The 19,502-nt window shown below is 33.6% G+C and overlaps 1 protein-coding gene across 1 annotated transcript; it reads left to right on the top strand.

The window, feature by feature from the left end:
• Positions 1-17,237: 17,237 nt before the first annotated feature.
• On the top strand, positions 17,238-17,825 carry LOC139875084 (uncharacterized). The gene has a single exon (XM_071862452.1). It carries the CDS (start codon positions 17,238-17,240, stop codon positions 17,823-17,825), a length of 588 nt encoding a protein of 195 aa, XP_071718553.1.
• Positions 17,826-19,502: the final 1,677 nt, after the last annotated feature.

Raw genomic sequence — 19,502 nt, 5'->3', positions numbered from 1 at the left:
AAGTCAAAAAGAAAGAGCGGTGCCTCTCCGTGTCCGAGCTTTAAACATCACCATTCACACCAACCTTAATAGCCAAATTCGGGTAGCCCAAGATGAGGCTCTCAAGGATGAAAACATCTCTCTCGAACACTTGAACGTCCTCACCTCTCGATTCGAAGTTAAAGAAACCGGACTCCGATATTTCGCCGGAAGAATTTGGGTGCCTAGTTATGGGGATCTACGAAGCCTTATTTTAGATGAAGCCCATAAGTCACGATACTCGATTCACCCCGGTGCCAATAAGATGTACCACGACCTTAAACAACTATATTGGTGGCCGAACATCAAAAGGGACGTAGCTACTTATGTTTCCAAGTGTTTGACATGTTCCAAAGTCAAAGCCGAACACCAAAGACCGTCCGGATTACTTCAACAACCCGAGATCCCGCAATGGAAGTGGGAAAGGATAACGATGGATTTTATCACCAAGCTACCAAAAACGACGGGCGGTTATTGAAAGGACCCGTTCATATACATTATAAACGATTCACAATAGTTGATTACATTGCGAGGTATTTGACCTCTATATGATACATTTTACAAACATTGCATTCGTTTTTAAAAGACAATCTTTCTTTATATCGAAAATTGACATGTATGCATACCATTTCATAATATCCAAACTATAAATGACCTAATCTGTCATTTACTTAATAATAATCTTTAATGAACTTCAACGACTCGAATGCAACGTCTTTTGAAATATGTCATGAATGACTCCAAGTAATATCTTTAAAATGAGCTAATGCACAGCGGAAGATCTCTTTCAAACCTGAGAATAAACATGCTTTCAAGTGTCAACCAAAAGGTTGGTGAGTTCATTAGTTTATCATAATCATTTATTTCCATCATTTTAATAGACCACAAGAATTTCATTTCCAGTTCTCATAAATATACGTCCCATGCATAGAGACAAAAATAATCATTCAAATGGTGAACACCTGGTAACCGACATTAACAATATGCATATAAGAATATCCCCTATCATTCCGGGATCCTCCTTCGGACATGATATAAATTTCGAAGTACTAAAGCATCCGGTACTTTGGATGGGGTTTGTTAGGCCCAATAGATCTATCTTTAGGATTCGCGTCAATTAGGGTGTCTGTTCCCTAATTCTTAGATTACCAGACTTAATAAAAAGGGGCATATTCAATTTCAATAATTCAACCATATAATGTAGTTTCGATTACTTGTGTCTATTTCGTAAAACATTTATAAAAATTGCGCATGTATTCTCAGCCCAAAAATATAAAGGGTAAAAAGGCAAATGAAACTCACCATACTGTATTTTGTAGTAAAAATACATATAACATCATTGAACAAGTGTAAGGTTGGCCTTGGATTCACGAACCTAAATTATTTATATATAATTATGTATTTGTCAATATTTGTCTAATACATTAAGTTAAGTCATAGTGTACCACAATCCTAATGCTCGAGTCTAGTATGCAAAGGTCGACAAAAATTAGTTTAACTCCAAATGATTTCAAAACTTTATAAATGTTTTATAATTTAAATATCGTCGTTTTATATTTTTAAAATATTTTTTTTTAAAGATTTAATAAAGTAAATAATATAATTCGTTTATAAATAAAATTTTATATTAAAATATACTTTTATATATCTTAAGTAATAAAACTTATAAAGTTCATTTAATATCATAAAAATACTGCGATAGATTCTATTAAGGTAGTTATATAATTTGTATTACATTTCTAGTTAATAATATAGTATTGATAATAATAATAAGTAACAGTCGTGTTATTTTGGAATAATAACAATTTGATAAAAAAAATTAAGACAACGATATTAACGACGATAATAATCATTTTTACGAAATTTTAATTGACTATAACTTTTAATCCGTCCATCAAATCTATTTGGCATCTAAAGGAAAAGTTCTTAATTTTTTTCTAGCTTTTTAAGGACATGCAAATCTTATATCTTCCTTCAACTATAATATAACAACCTTTAAGATTCGGCATAACCTATCTAAGGGCACTATCAAATTTACAAGCATGCATAATCCTATTTTCTCGAGCACTAGTCAGGGATACACTATTAGTATGTAAAAATTAAATTAGGAGTACTCACGTATCAATATTGAGGTTCAATATTGTAGGAAAGGTACGTAGACGCAATGGAGGTGACAAACACTAGTTTAACCTCACAAGCATACCCATGAACAATACCCATCACCTCCATAACCATAACTCATAATTTCCTTAGCTCTATCCCGCTCATAAAACCCGTTTTGAAATAACTCGCCCATGACCTCGTCGTAGTATTTTATGTATAATAATACTAATAATAATAATAATAATAATAACACTAACAATAATAATAATAAATATAATTATAGAGAGAGTGTGAGAGATAGATAGTTAGAAAACAATTATGATCGATCCTATATATATAGATTTATAAATAATATAATAATATAATATAATATTAATAAAAATTAAAAACATGTTGCATAGTGAGCCGCCACCAAAATATGTCGGCACAAGATTACACGTTTCGTGTAGATAGGTACACGATTCGTGTATGGTGTCTTCATGAAAGTTGTAGATTTTTGAGTTACGGTCGTTTGGACACCGGAATCACCCTTTTTCGAGTCAGTATGATTTAGTTATGATTTTTCTCGTGCAAGTGCGCAGGTTTAGTGATTTCCAACATTTTAACTTTCAATCTTGTGATGAAATGTTGTAGTCTTTTGGTGCTCATTAGAAATCTTTATTTTATATTTATTTTTATTTTTATATCATTGAAAATCCATAAAAATATTTTATAATCAAATTCTATTATATCGAAAAAAAATGTGTTTGTACTAAATTGAATAAATATAATTTAGTTTTCCAGAATTAGTTATATTCAAAATCATTCTTTAAAAGGTTTCATCTATATCGTAAAACATCTTCAATATTAAGAAAACTAAATAATTAACCTACCAAGTGACACAAGTCAATCATTGCAAGGTACGCTTTTGATAATTAAACGAGACTCTCCGCTAACCTCTGTCTAATCCTCAATAATAACACTTTTGTTCTTACATGGAATCACTTTACTAAATATTCCGAATACCGTTAAAAGTAAGAGTTTTCTAATTCAAGTGGACCTCATAACAAAGACTCGTAATTTTAATTCAATGTACCTGATAAATCAATCACTTGATATTATCTTTTAATCTCATTGATAAACTTACATCGAACAAATACGTTCAAGTAAAGTATTATTTACTAACTACTGTGATAGCATTTCTATGTTCATAAAATAGATCTCGTAGCTTATATTCATATCAACTAATTCGTTCAATGCTTTCAAGTCACATAATAATCTCATAATCTATTTTTGTATCACCAAGCTCTTAAATGTTTTATCAATATTTCTTAGCTTAAAAAAATACACATATGTACATACACATACATTTCTATTTACACATTTTTGTTCGTGAATCGTCAGACATGGTCAAAGGGTAATTGATTACATGAATATAGTTTTCAAACTTTTCGAGACTCAACATTACAGATTTTGCTTATCGTGTCGGATACATATAAAGATTAAAGTTTAAATTTGATCGGAAATTTCCGGGTCACTACAGTACCTACCCGTTAAAAGAAATTTCGTCCCGAAATTTGAGTGGAAAGGTCGTGAATGATAATAAGTATGTTTTCATGATGCATACGGGCTGAAAATTAGAGTTTTATCATCAGCGAATAATTTGGATAAACAATCCATTTATATGAAGAGTATGAATGAAGCTAACATAGAAGAGTGAAATGAGTAAGTGTAGATTCATCTTATCATTTGACGTAGATATGATTGATTCCCAGATTTTAAGGGATTTGAAGAAAATCTTCTTAATAAGATTTGACTCTCCGGTAATCAAGGGAATTAGGATCCGCTTTAAATGCGATCATCCATTTTAATTGTTCTGTCAGAGATTTTCTTATAAATTCACCTCCTTCGTTTCCTTACAACTCACACCATATGTTGATGCATTTTATGCAAGTCCCTAGACATCTACCCACGTCCATTGCAGGTACAACAGTTTACAGGCCACCATGATTGCTCGTTATTATCCTATCCATGTTTGTATGTGGTTACAGGAACTGCAGGAACGAGATTTAGATGTTTGACTATGTTAGACTTAGTCAGACGTACGAGTGAAGCCTCACTAGTACGGCTGACAGGCTCATACGCATGGTTGATGCTAAGCAAAGTCACAATTACAACCTAAATGATAAGACACGAGTGAGTGATCACCCGTACGATTGATGAAGCCAACTCGTACGTGTGATGAATGAATCGTATGGGTGTGTCAACAGCAGGGGTATATAAAGTCTTATGTTCTTTATTTTAGGTTAAGCCTCTCATTTGTTACTCACACTCAGATCTAGTGAGCTCCTTCGATTCTCTCTCAGTCTAAATCACTCAGGTGGTGAATAATAGCTCTAGGTGTTGATCTAATCACACTTGATTTATTTGTGGTTTGACTAAATTAATCAAAAAAAAACTTAACCTATTCACTAGAGGGTTTGATTCACTTATTCTGCCATTGGGTGAGTTAAATCTGTTGATTTCTAAGTTTCTAGTCATGTTTCATCACATTCTATTCTTTCCCCCTCAACTCATATTTTAAATTATTCATCAATATGCTCCATCCAGTTCTGATTCTCGATATACTTCTAACTTTCATATCGGTCATTCTTTTTTTTTTTCATCTACCGCCAGAAGAATCTATTTACTTCTACTATACTCTTGGGTTTATAGTGTTCCTAGTTCTCCAGTGTCTTTATATTGCTATATGCATCGATATATATGGTTTATAATTTCTGGTTTGTCGTTGGGCTTTATATGTTCCCTTATATTTTAAAGTCTCTGCTTCTGTCTTCTATAATCATTATCATTCACAGTTAATGCTCTCTTTTATTTGCTGCAATTTATACCCCAATTTCTATTTCGGAGTTTTGTCCTTTCGTTTCTTCTTCTTACGATTAAGCACCGCTTGTAATGGTCCAGAATTCACAGATATGAATTTTGAAATGAACATTGTTAATGTTCTAGGAAGGAAATTGTGATGGCATGATCTTGACTTGTCAAATTACTAAAATACCTTGGAAAAGGCCGAATCATCAAGAAATATTTTCTTGATATTTTAGAGGTTAAATAGAATACAAGAGTCGTATAACATGGTACATGATGATGTTATGATCTGTCAATCATCACGTTCCATTTAGAAACTCAGCATGACTTACTGTAATATAATCACATTGATCAAGTGTCATTATATTATACTAATTCATGCTTCAGTTCCCAACACTACTTCAAAATATTTCTATTTTAAACTTGAATGTTTCAGAATTTAGAAACTAAAATAGTTTCTTTTATGATGTAATACAGATAGCGCGAAGAGGTAAATGATTTCAAATAAGAAAAATTAAGAAAATATCTTCAGAAATATGGAGGATATTTATAATGAAAGATATGATGATATTTTAGAATTTCTAATATCAGAGGATGATGAAGAATATTGTCCGCAGGGGTTTAGAGTCAGGAGCAAGGTATTCGTTAATGACTTCAGCAGATACTGAATTATTTGGATCCTTTGAAGTCAGGTTCAGTCTTTGTAATTTGTCCACAGCCTCCTTCCTACTTTGCTCAATCCGTTTTCCAATTCCAAGACTTCTCTTTTTCTGCGCTTTGCCAGCACACCTATTCATTATCATCAAACTTTTAATGTTAAGGTCGTTTATAGTTTTTTTTTTTTGCTGCTTCATCAGTATTTTTCCATTTTCGGAGAACCAATTCGTAGTTCGAAGTGTTTTTCAGAATCTTCACATTCAAATTAAGTCCAGAAGATAGACGTTATATATACACATATAACTGTTGGCGTAGACATGCTGCGAGATTTCAAAATACTGATTGCTAATTCCCAATGATTCGTATGGAAATTCTCATTACAAGATGCGAATGAGTAAATGATGGGGTTTAAATGAATTATTATAATGACTTTTTGGAGAGGCGAAAGTCAAAGGGTAATGAAGTTGTTGATACATCTGTTAATAATGTGGTGGAATGTAAAAGGTTCCCTGGTAACGATGGTGTATATCTCAAGGTTATAATAAGGTTAGTCTGACTGAAAAGTCGAAGTTGACTTGCTGGAGCTGTGACAAAACTGGATACTTTGAATAGGAGTCACAAAGTTATTTTTGCTAATAAATGCTAAAGAATCTGACGCGGATACGTTGTTTAAAATTTTACTTTGGTTTCAAGAGTTTTTCGGGTACATAACTGTGGGTAACATGTGGTTGGATCATCATCTCGATTGCTTATCATTCGAAGTGTCTTCAGAAATTTTCGAACGGTTTGAACACAGATTGTAATCGTTAACATACATTTGATGTTCTAACACAGTTTTGAAGTCAAAATATAGCTTGTGAAAGATGTAAGGATCTAAGAGTGATGATTTTGGTCATATCTCAAGTTGAATTTTGAGATTTTAAAATCAGAATATGTAATTAAATTTTGAATGAGTATGGTTGTTTTGATTTCTATAAAAGAATGTATATTGTTGTGAAAGTAGAGACTATAATGGATGATTTGCTGAATCAGATTCGAAGAATGTAATATATTAATTGTGAATTTATATATCTCTCGGGTATTACCTACCCGTTAAAAAAAATTTCACAATTAATATTTTGTACAAAAGAATTTTATTACAGTCTTTATGAAAATATATATATGTATATTTTCTTCAGATGTAACATAGATTTAATGAGTTAATGTTAAATTAAACTCATTTGATTTACGGTTGAAACTAGAATTGAATAATCCCTAAAGGCTTTAAAAAGTACATAACTTTTACGCAGTATTTCTTTAATGACATTGAAATTATGAATCAATACTTCGTTATTTGTTGATGTATGATGTTCAGTTCATGGAATTCTTGTGAATTTCACAAAGTACGAATGATGTTATCTGAAAAGTTTCGGGTACATCGATGATGAAAGTGTAAAATCAAATATATACTTGATTTATTATGAATTGGAATTTGTTGAATTGCGACAGAGATTGTAGTTAACGCTGGTTAAGTTACGGCTGAAGGACGTACATTATTGCATATTTGTAATATGAATTAACCGAGTAGTTAAGATTCACGCACAATAGCTTAGCACGGAAAGATTTATTTTTATTTCAAAATATATAAAATATACATATAATTTCTTCAAAGGGAATGAGTTAATTCTTCATAACTCGTTGATACAATATACGGGTTATTGATTCGTAATGATGTCCATAGTGATTCTTGAGCTGACGGAGTTTGTGATGTTATAGGTGTTGTTGATTCTGATGTTGACTGTACTGATGATGCTGGTGACGCTGACGGTACTGTTGATGCTGTTGGTAAAACAAGTTTAGCTTGTTAATCACACACCATTTTTGTCAGGGTTTCTACTCTTCCTTCTATCATTTTGGTTCGCTTAACTGATTTATGGTTAGGGCTAGATTAGATAATCTCTAAGACTTTAGAGATTACATAATCTGCGCGGAATGTTTCTCCAATGAAGTTATGAATTAATACTTCGTCGGTTATTGTTGTTGGTATTCCTTGGTATCTACAGGGCGTATGACATTGGTGCTCGTGGGACAGAGTGTAAAGTTGAGGTTTACGACGTGGTTGTGGTTGGGGTGGTAATGGTACTATTGGCGTTGATGATGGTGTTACTGGTTATGCTGCTGATGCTGCTGCTGGTGTTTGTAATCTCTGCACCATATTCTCCAAAGCCACTACCCGAGGGCGAAGCTCGTTGACTTCTTCTATTACACCGGGGTGATTGTCGGTTCGGACGAGCGGGTAAATAAAATCTAAAATTTGATGTAATATATAATCGTGACGAGATACTCTGGAAATGAGCGAGAAAATGGTGTTTCGGACAGGTTCGCTGGTAAGTGCTTCATGTTCTTCGTCAAGAGGTCAATGTGGTGGATGGAAGGGATCACCTTCTTCTTGTCTCCAATGATTGAGGAGGCTACGAACCCATCCCCAATTCATCCAGAATAGGTGATGACTGATTGGTTGATCTATTCCGGTCACACTGCTTTCGGAGCTGGAGTGGGATTCCATTTTGAAATCCGAGGAACTTGAATTAATGATGAATTCCATTTCGTACGATTTAATAAGGATTTTTTTTTTCGATATGAAATGATTTTCGGTTATCGGATGGTATTCTAATTACATAGAATATCCATATATATAGAACAAAAGATTTCGTAAATTACGGAGGAATTTAAGGGATATATCAGGCAACGTTTACAGTCATAGATACGATAAGATATGATTTAGCAGATACGCTAAGATATGATTTTTTTGTCTATACACTATTCATGCAATCAATGCAGCAAGACGTGTCTTAGACTAAAAATGATAAGCAGGTAATTTCCTGAGGATGATAAGTAGTTAATTTTTGACACAAAATGATAAGCAAAACTATTGACATGCAGACACGGTCGAAGTCCAGACTCACTAATGCATCCTATCGACTTATCTGTTAGACACACTAATGCAGACCTGGTTCGCTAAGACCACCGCTCTGATACCAACTGAAAGGACCCGTTCATATACATTATAAACGATTCACAATAGTTGATTACATTGCGAGGTATTTGAACTCTATATGATACATTTTACAAACATTGCATTCGTTTTTAAAAGACAATCTTTCTTTACATCGAAAATTGACATGTATGCATACCATTTCATAATATCCAAACTATAAATGACCTAATCTGTCATTTACTTAATAATAATCTTTAATGAACTTCAACGACTCGAATGCAACGTCTTTTGAAATATGTCATGAATGACTCCAAGTAATATCTTTAAAATGAGCTAATGCACAGCGGAAGATCTCTTTCAAACCTGAGAATAAACATGCTTTCAAGTGTCAACCAAAAGGTTGGTGAGTTCATTAGTTTATCATAATCATTTATTTCCATCATTTTAATAGACCACAAGAATTTCATTTCCAGTTCTCATAAATATACGTCCCATGCATAGAGACAAAAATAATCATTCAAATGGTGAACACCTGGTAACCGACATTAACAATATGCATATAAGAATATCCCCTATCATTCCGGGATCCTCCTTCGGACATGATATAAATTTCGAAGTACTAAAGCATCCGGTACTTTGGATGGGGTTTGTTAGGCCCAATAGATCTATCTTTAGGATTCGCGTCAATTAGGGTGTCTGTTCCCTAATTCTTAGATTACCAGACTTAATAAAAAGGGGCATATTCAATTTCAATAATTCAACCATATAATGTAGTTTCGATTACTTGTGTCTATTTCGTAAAACATTTATAAAAATTGCGCATGTATTCTCAGCCCAAAAATATAAAGGGTAAAAAGGCAAATGAAACTCACCATACTGTATTTTGTAGTAAAAATACATATAACATCATTGAACAAGTGTAAGGTTGGCCTTGGATTCACGAACCTAAATTATTTATATATAATTATGTATTTGTCAATATTTGTCTAATACATTAAGTTAAGTCATAGTGTACCACAATCCTAATGCTCGAGTCTAGTATGCAAAGGTCGACAAAAATTAGTTTAACTCCAAATGATTTCAAAACTTTATAAATGTTTTATAATTTAAATATCGTCGTTTTATATTTTTAAAATATTTTTTTTTTAAAGATTTAATAAAGTAAATAATATAATTCGTTTATAAATAAAATTTTATATTAAAATATACTTTTATATATCTTAAGTAATAAAACTTATAAAGTTCATTTAATATCATAAAAATACTGCGATAGATTCTATTAAGGTAGTTATATAATTTGTATTACATTTCTAGTTAATAATATAGTATTGATAATAATAATAAGTAACAGTCGTGTTATTTTGGAATAATAACAATTTGATAAAAAAAATTAAGACAACGATATTAACGACGATAATAATCATTTTTACGAAATTTTAATTGACTATAACTTTTAATCCGTCCATCAAATCTATTTGGCATCTAAAGGAAAAGTTCTTAATTTTTTTCTAGCTTTTTAAGGACATGCAAATCTTATATCTTCCTTCAACTATAATATAACAACCTTTAAGATTCGGCATAACCTATCTAAGGGCACTATCAAATTTACAAGCATGCATAATCCTATTTTCTCGAGCACTAGTCAGGGATACACTATTAGTATGTAAAAATTAAATTAGGAGTACTCACGTATCAATATTGAGGTTCAATATTGTAGGAAAGGTACGTAGACGCAATGGAGGTGACAAACACTAGTTTAACCTCACAAGCATACCCATGAACAATACCCATCACCTCCATAACCATAACTCATAATTTCCTTAGCTCTATCCCGCTCATAAAACCCGTTTTGAAATAACTCGCCCATGACCTCGTCGTAGTATTTTATGTATAATAATACTAATAATAATAATAATAATAACACTAACAATAATAATAATAAATATAATTATAGAGAGAGTGTGAGAGATAGATAGTTAGAAAACAATTATGATCGATCCTATATATATAGATTTATAAATAATATAATAATATAATATAATATTAATAAAAATTAAAAACATGTTGCATAGTGAGCCGCCACCAAAATATGTCGGCACAAGATTACACGTTTTGTGTAGATAGGTACACGATTCGTGTATGGTGTCTTCATGAAAGTTGTAGATTTTTGAGTTACGGTCGTTTGGACACTGGAATCACCCTTTTTCGAGTCAGTATGATTTAGTTATGATTTTTCTCGTGCAAGTACGCAGGTTTAGTGATTTCCAACATTTTAACTTTCAATCTTGTGATGAAATGTTGTAGTCTTTTGGTGCTCATTAGAAATCTTTATTTTATATTTATTTTTATTTTTATATCATTAAAAATCCATAAAAATATTTTATAATCAAATTCTATTATATCGAAAAAAAATGTGTTTGTACTAAATTGAATAAATATAATTTAGTTTTCCAGAATTAGTTATATTCAAAATCATTCTTTAAAAGGTTTCATCTATATCGTAAAACGTCTTCAATATTAAGAAAACTAAATAATTAACCTACCAAGTGACACAAGTCAATCATTGCAAGGTACGCTTTTGATAATTAAACGAGACTCTCCGCTAACCTCTGTCTAATCCTCAATAATAACACTTTTGTTCTTACATGGAATCACTTTACTAAATATTCCGAATACCGTTAAAAGTAAGAGTTTTCTAATTCAAGTGGACCTCATAACAAAGACTCGTAATTATAATTCAATGTACCTGATAAATCAATCACTTGATATTATCTTTTAATCTCATTGATAAACTTACATCGAACAAATATGTTCAAGTAAAGTATTATTTACTAACTACTGTGATAGCATTTCTATGTTCATAAAATAGATCTCGTAGCTTATATTCATATCAACTAATTCGTTCAATGCTTTCAAGTCACATAATAATCTCATAATCTATTTTTGTATCACCAAGCTCTTAAATGTTTTATCAATATTTCTTAGCTTAAAAAAATACACATATGTACATACACATACATTTCTATTTACACATTTTTGTTCGTGAATCGTCAGACATGGTCAAAGGGTAATTGATTACATGAATATAGTTTTCAAACTTTTCGAGACTCAACATTACAGATTTTGCTTATCGTGTCGGATACATATAAAGATTAAAGTTTAAATTTGATCGGAAATTTCCGGGTCACTACAGTTATGATACCATTTGGGTTATTGTTGACCGTCTCACCAAATCCGCACACTTCCTTGCCATGAAAGAAACGGACAAAATGGAGAAACTTGCACAACTTTACATTAAGGAGATCATAGCCCGACACGGTGTACCATTATCGATTATCTCCGACCGAGATGGCCGTTTCGTTTCTAGATTTTGGCGTACATTGCAAGAAGCGTTGGGAACGCGTTTAGACATGAGCACCGCATATCATCCTCAAACCGATGGACAAAGCGAACGTACAATTCAAACCTTAGAAGACATGTTACGAGCTTGCGTGGTTGATTTCGGAAAAGCTTGGGACAAGCACTTACCTCTCGCCGAGTTCTCTTATAACAATAGTTATCACGCGAGTATTAAAGCCGCACCTTTTGAAGCACTATATGGCCGCAAATGTCGTTCACCTCTTTGTTGGGCCGAGGTAGGCGACGTGCAAATCACCGGACCCGAACTCATTCACGAAACCACCGAGAAAATCGTTCAAATCCGAGATAGGCTTAGGACGGCCCGAAGTCGTCAAAAGAGCTATACCGACAAACGACGCAACGATCTTGAATTTCAAGTCGGTGACCGAGTAATGTTAAAAGTCGCACCTTGGAAGGGTGTAATCCGTTTTGGGAAACGCGGGAAGCTAAATCCGCGGTATATTGGTCCTTTCGAAATCTTGGAGCGTATTGGAACCGTTGCTTATCGTTTAGATCTTCCGCCTCAACTGAGTTCCGTTCATCCTACCTTCCATGTATCTAACTTGAAAAAGTGTCTTGCCGAACCCGATATCGTCATCCCTCTCGAAGAACTTACTATTGATGACAAACTTCATTTTGTGGAGGAACCGGTTGAAATTGTGGACACCTCCGTCAAGACATTGAAACAAAGCCGAATCCCGATTGTCAAGGTTCGTTGGAATGCCAAAAGAGGACCCGAGTTTACTTGGGAAAGACAAGATCAAATGCAAAGGAAGTATCCTCATCTATTCGTGAATTCGGAAACGCAAGATCTCGAGAAAGGAACAACGATTACTACGCCTACTTAAATTTCGGGACGAAATTTCTTTTAAGGAGTAGGTAATGTAACATCCCGCCTTTTTCCATTTTCTTTTCCGTTATACTAATTTAAACTCCGTTACATGTCTATAACATCTCCCGTTAATACGCGTTTTAAAATATTCCGTTTAGGTATTTTCCGCACCCGACTACAAACTCGAGGGACTAAAATTGACACGGGGTAAACTAGTTGACTAGGTCACCTAGTCTACCCCAATCACCACCATTCAACCATCTCTCTCTCTCTCTCTCTTTCTCTCTAGCAAGAACACACCCAATTTCCAAATTCATTCAATCATCATCTAAATTCGATCTAGGAGGCTTACAACAAAATAAATTACATATTCGTGATCCTCTCTTCATCCTCTTCGTTTTGGTACCAACTTCACCTCATTTGGGTAACATTTCTAAAACACTAGATTTCTTTAAATTCGTGTTCTTGACTTATAAAGTTGTTAATTAGCGTCTATGGCTCATTGTGATGTCGTGTATGTAATTTGTATGCTCGATTCGTTGTTTTTGGTGTAACTAGTTCAATATGAAAATTTCTTGCTAAATCCTTGATTTTGGATGATCAAATGTTGTTAGATTGTTAAAGTGCATGTTTTATTGTGTTTCTAGTGTTACTAGCTTCATTATGATGTATAGTTCGATTAATGAAACCTCCTAAACTTGATTATGAAATTTGGTGATTTTTGGTTAGGGTTTCATGAACTAGGAATGGATTTTTGATGCATTAAATGACATGAAATGTTAATTGTAAGTGTTAGGTTGTGTTGTATGCTTAATTACCTTCGAAACGGCATATTGTTCATGTAATGTGGCTATCGAATCATTAAATGGCGTTTATGACTTGTATGCATTGAATGAGGAGCATTGATTGCGGTTTTTTGGTTGTTGTAAATGAAAGTTTGTTTGATAAAAAGTGCATAGTTGCGTTCCTTGTCAAAATACCTTTCCGGTGATATAAAATGCATGCCTTGAATGTTTGCGGTTTGTAAATTGTGTTGGGTTGAGTTTTGATTCGTGCACTTAGGAGTTTCAGCAACCAGGGCCTGGAAACACCTCAGGACGCCGTCCAGATACCCAGGACGACGTCCCACTTTTCTAACCTAGAAGCCGTCTAGGAATTGGGGACGCCGTCCCACTCTTTTAATCGAGACGCCGTCTAGCCATTTGGGACGCCGTCCCATTTGGCTAAAACTGGCTGTTTGCTTTGGTCATTTGACATGAAAATGTTTGCTATGCTACGGACCTCCGATTAACATGAAACTTGGCCAACATGCTCATATATGATTATATAACTTAGAAAAATTGTCGGATATCCAACCCGACCCCGTTGACTTTTCTGTTGACTTTGACCCGACCAAGTTGACTTTTAATCAAACTTAACCAAATAATTGTGCAATCGTTCTAACATGTTTTTATACTTGTACCTTGCATGAAACATGACAATTTGATTCACATGCTATTAGGATCGAGTCTTAACGAGCCATAGGACTAATTGAACATCTTTGACCTATCGTGTTTACCGTTATTGATACAAACCTATTGTTTAGGTCAAGACTAGCATTGTTCTTTGCACACGTTTACTTGTTGGAGTACTTTACTACTCGTGCACTCAAGGTGAGATCATAGTCCCACTTTTACTCTTTTTGAACTTACATTTGGGATGAGAAAACATAAACATTTCTTTACTAAGTGAACACAAGTACAGGAAAACAAACATTCTACATACGAGTTTAGAACCAAATCCTTAATTCGATTATCATTAGTTACACTTGCCGGGTGTAAGCGAGAACTTATGTTGTATGGATCCATATGGGTTTGACAAACCCTCATTCAAACGGTTCGCTACCGTTTACGAATGAAATATATTTTCGAGAAACAGTGTATGTTCTAGCACTAAGTGATGGGGTTCAATGGAAGGAAATGTTAAGCATTGATAATTGGGTGCTCGTGAAACAAACTTTTGGAATGTATTACTATTATTTCATTGATACAAATCTTGTGGTTCACTTGTACTTACTTACTTAAACCTATGATTTCACCAACGTTTTCGTTGACAGATTTCTATGTTTTTCTCAGGTCCTTGAACGATACATGATACATGCTTCCGCTCATTATTTTGATACTTGCATTGGATGTCGAGTATATATGCATACACAGAGCGTCTTTTGGCTACTTTTAAATTGTGTCGCATAAGTTTCATTTGTACTTATAACTTTGTAACGTAACTTTTGGATGAACAATTCTTGTAAACTTGGAACAATCTTTACATTTGAAATGAATGCGACATATCTTTTGGTCAAACGTTGTTTTAAAGACTTATGACCACGTAACGGGACCTAAGTAGACGGCGCCGTCAAACATGATTTGGTCGGGTCGCTACAGAATTCTTATATATGCATCTTGTTAATGTCGATTACCAGGTGTTCACCATATGAATGATTTTTATCTCTATGTATGGGATGTGTATTGAAATATGAAATCTTGTGGTCTATTATTATGATTTGATATATATAGGTTAAACCTATAACTCACCAACATTTTTGTTGACGTTTTAAGCATGTTTATTCTCAGGTGATTATTAAGAGCTTCCGCTGTCGCATACTTAAATAAGGACGAGATTTGGAGTCCATGCTTGTATGATATTGTGTAAAAACTGCATTCAAGAAACTTATTTTGTTGTAACATATTTGTATTGTAAACCATTATGTAATGGTCGTGTGTAAACAGGATATTTTAGATTATCATTATTTGATAATCTACGTAAAGCTTTTTAAAACCTTTATCTATGAAATAAAGGTTATGGTTTGTTTTAAAAATGAATGCAGTCTTTGAAAAATATCTCATATAGAGGTCAAAACCTCGCAACGAAATCAATTAATATGGAACGTTTTTAATCAATAAGAACGGGACATTTCAGTTGGTATCCGAGCGTTGGTCTTAGAGAACCAGAATTTTGCATTAGTGTGTCTTATCGAGTTTGTTAGGATGCATTAGTGAGTCTGGACTTCGACCGTGTTTACTTGAAAAATGATTGCTTAACAAATTTTGTTGGAAACTATATATTTTTAACATGTGAATATTATGTGATATATTAATCTCTTAACGCGTTTGATATTATGTGATAGATGTCTACCTCTAGAACAAGTCCCATTGACTCACCTAATAATAATGAAGAGTCAAATGTAAATTGGAATGATTCGTGAACTGATTCACAAGTTCCCGAAGAGGAACCGGAAGAAGAGTCGGAACCGGAAGAAGAATCGGAACCGGAAGAAGAATCGGAACCGGATGAAGAAATAGAACTGGTGGGGGAAATAATAAAACGGTTAAGTAAAAGAAAATCCTCAACCAACCGACCAAGGTTAATTATGGTCAATGGTGTTTCCGCCAAGGAAGCAAAATATTGGGAGGATTACCAATTCTCCGATGAATCGGATTCCGACGAGAATTCCGATGATGATATTAATTATAAAAATGACTAATGAAAATGACGATAATAAATATGTTAATATTAATAATATGACTAATAAAAAAAATTATATTGATAATAATAACACCTAATAATAATGATATTAATTATAAAAATGATGATAATGCTATTATTCATAAAAATAATAATTTGTATTATTTATAATAATAATGATATCTATAACAATTTTTAATGATAATTAAAATTAAAATTTTTACTACTAATTATAATAATAATGATGTTAAAAATGATATTAATAATATTAGTACTAATACTATAACGACTTAATGATTATGTATCTCCTTTAACATTCTTAATCCTAATTGGTTCATTTGCATTTATTTATTTTAAATTATTATATATACTTTTGTTATATTATATATATATATATATATATATATATATATATATATATATATATATATATATATATATATATATATATATATATACATATATATATATACATATGTACACATTTATTTACATACAACTGTTCGTGAATCGTCGGGATTAGTCAAAGGTCAAATGTATACATGAACACAGTTTAAAGGTGAAATGTCCCGTTCTTATTGATTAAAAACGTTCCATATTAATTGATTTCGTTGCGAGGTTTTGACCTCTATATGAGACGTTTTTCAAAGACTGCATTCATTTTTAAAACAAACCATAACCTTTATTTCATAGATAAAGGTTTTAAAAAGCTTTACGTAGATTATCAAATAATGATAATCTAAAATATCCTGTTTACACACGACCATTACAAAAGGTTTTGAGACTTCAACATTACAGACTTTGCTTATCGTGTCGAAACCATATAAAGACTAGGTTTAAATTTGGTCGGAAATTGCCGGGTCATCACACTCATGGAAGAAGTATGGAGTGGAACGAGTAATGATGAATGCTAAAGGCTTCTTTTTCTTCAAGTTCTCTTCTAAAGAAGGAATGATGCAGGTAATACAGGAGGGACCATGGATGATTCGTACAATTCCCATTATTCTTAATGTGTGGTCTCCTAACGTATCACTTACTAAAGAGGATTTGAAAAAGGTTCCAGTTTGGGTGAAGCTTCACGATGTCCCATTAGCTGGGTTTACAGAATCAGGTTTGAGTGCGATAGCGTCCAAGATTGGAAGGCCTATGATGCTTGATTCATACACAAGCACAATGTGTGTTGAAGCATGGGGCCGACCTAATTTTGCACGAGCCATGGTTGAGGTTTCGGCAACCAATGATTTGAAAGAATCTGTTAAAGTTGGTACGCCAAATCTAGAAAATAGTAATGTTACAATGGATGTAGTTTGGGTTGAATATGATTGGAAACCTCCAAGATGCTCATGTTGTAAGGTTTTTGGTCATAAGGACAATCAATGTCCTAAAGTGGTGCAAGTGGAACCTGTTAAAAGTGTGCAGGTGGATGATGATGGATACACTAAAGTTGTAAATAAAAAACATGGGAACAAGAATATTGACAAGCAACAGTAGGGGGGTATCAAGTGGGTAAAGGTAAACCTAAGTTAGTGTATCGGCTAAAACAAAGAAGTGACGAAGTTACGATTAAAGCTAATGTACAGAAAGAGAAGGGGACTACATCTCAGAATGTGGAAACAACAAATGCCTTTAAGGCCCTATAAGACGATGAGGAGGTTACCAAAGTGGGTGAAAATACTAGGTTTGAGTTGGTTGACGAAGAATCTGATATAGAGCGGAATGACAGCGAGACAACCGATTTCATGGCTACGAAGGTTTTTACTAAGGGGGCAAGCACTCCCGGGATAGAGGTGTTACAATGATTAGTATTGCTTCATGGAATATAAGGGGTTTGAACACAATCCCTAAACAAAAAGAGGTTCGTAACGTGGTTATAAGTAATTAATTATGTATGTGTGTTGTGCTAGAATCCCATGTCTCTATCGGTAGATTGAGTGGGATATGTAACTTTGTATTTCCTTCATGGAATTGGTCGTCGAATAACAGTGTGTGTAAAACCGGTACGCGTATTATTATTGGTTGAGACCCAGGAGAAGTTCAATTGATGTTTCTTGTCTATGACTGATCAGGTTATTCATTGCTTTGTTAAGGCTGTTAATAACTCATGGGAATGTTACGTTTCATTTGTTTATGCTAATAACTACTATATACACGGAAGGAATTTATGGAAGAACTTGGAGTTACATAAGCATTATGTTGGTTCAAACCCATGGGTCGTGTTGGGGGATTTTAATGTTTCGATTGATATTGATGAGTCGACGGCAGGAACATCCAGATGTACACTAGCAATGCATGAATTCAGGGAGTGCTTAGATAAAATACGTATGAATGATGTGAACCACTCTGGTTTTCAATTCTCTTGGAACCAGAAGCCGAACTCAGCATTGGGGATCATGAAGAAAATTGACAGGGTTATTGCTAATGATGTCTTTATTTGTCAGTTTACTAACTCGTATGTTGTTTTTCAGCCATACAGGATTTCCGACCACTGTCCTGCGGTTCTGAAAATTCCGATTAATATTGTGAGGAAGCCAAAACCTTTCAAGTTTAGTAATTATATTGCAAAGCATGCAGATTTTAAGGATATTGTGTTCGATGGTTGGAATCAAATGGTCAATGGACATACCATGTACAAAGTGGTGAAGAAATTACGAATGTTAAAGAAACCTATTCGGAAACTAATGTGGAGTAAGGGTAACATTCATGATAAGGTTCTTCAGTGTCGCCAAGTTTTAGATGATGTGCAAAAGGAAGTCGATGCCAATCCTTTCAATTTGAGTTCTCGTGATATGGCTAGTCGAGTGTTAAATGAATATAATCAGGCCATTATTGAGGAGGAGAGTTTTTTAAAGAAGAAATCTAAAATAGAGTGGTTGCGGGTTGGAGACAACAATACAAGCTATTTTCATAAAGTAGTCAAAGGACGTTTGATTCGTAGTCGTATTGATTACTTAAGTGACTCGAATGGTGATTTGGTGGAAGGAGATGCGGTCCCAGTTTTATTTGTTCGTCACTACAAGAACTTCTTGGGTACTGCTGCTATATGCGAACCTATTTTGGATACTGGAACATTATTCACGAAGCAAATAAGTCAGCAGCAAGCTGCAACTATGATCATGCCTGTTACAGATACTGAAGTGAAGAATGCTATCTTTGCAATTGACGATGGTA

This window comes from Rutidosis leptorrhynchoides, chromosome 11, assembly GCF_046630445.1.
Source record: "Rutidosis leptorrhynchoides isolate AG116_Rl617_1_P2 chromosome 11, CSIRO_AGI_Rlap_v1, whole genome shotgun sequence".
NCBI lineage: Eukaryota > Viridiplantae > Streptophyta > Magnoliopsida > Asterales > Asteraceae > Rutidosis > Rutidosis leptorrhynchoides.
This window is presented reverse-complemented; position numbering and strand designations above follow the sequence as displayed.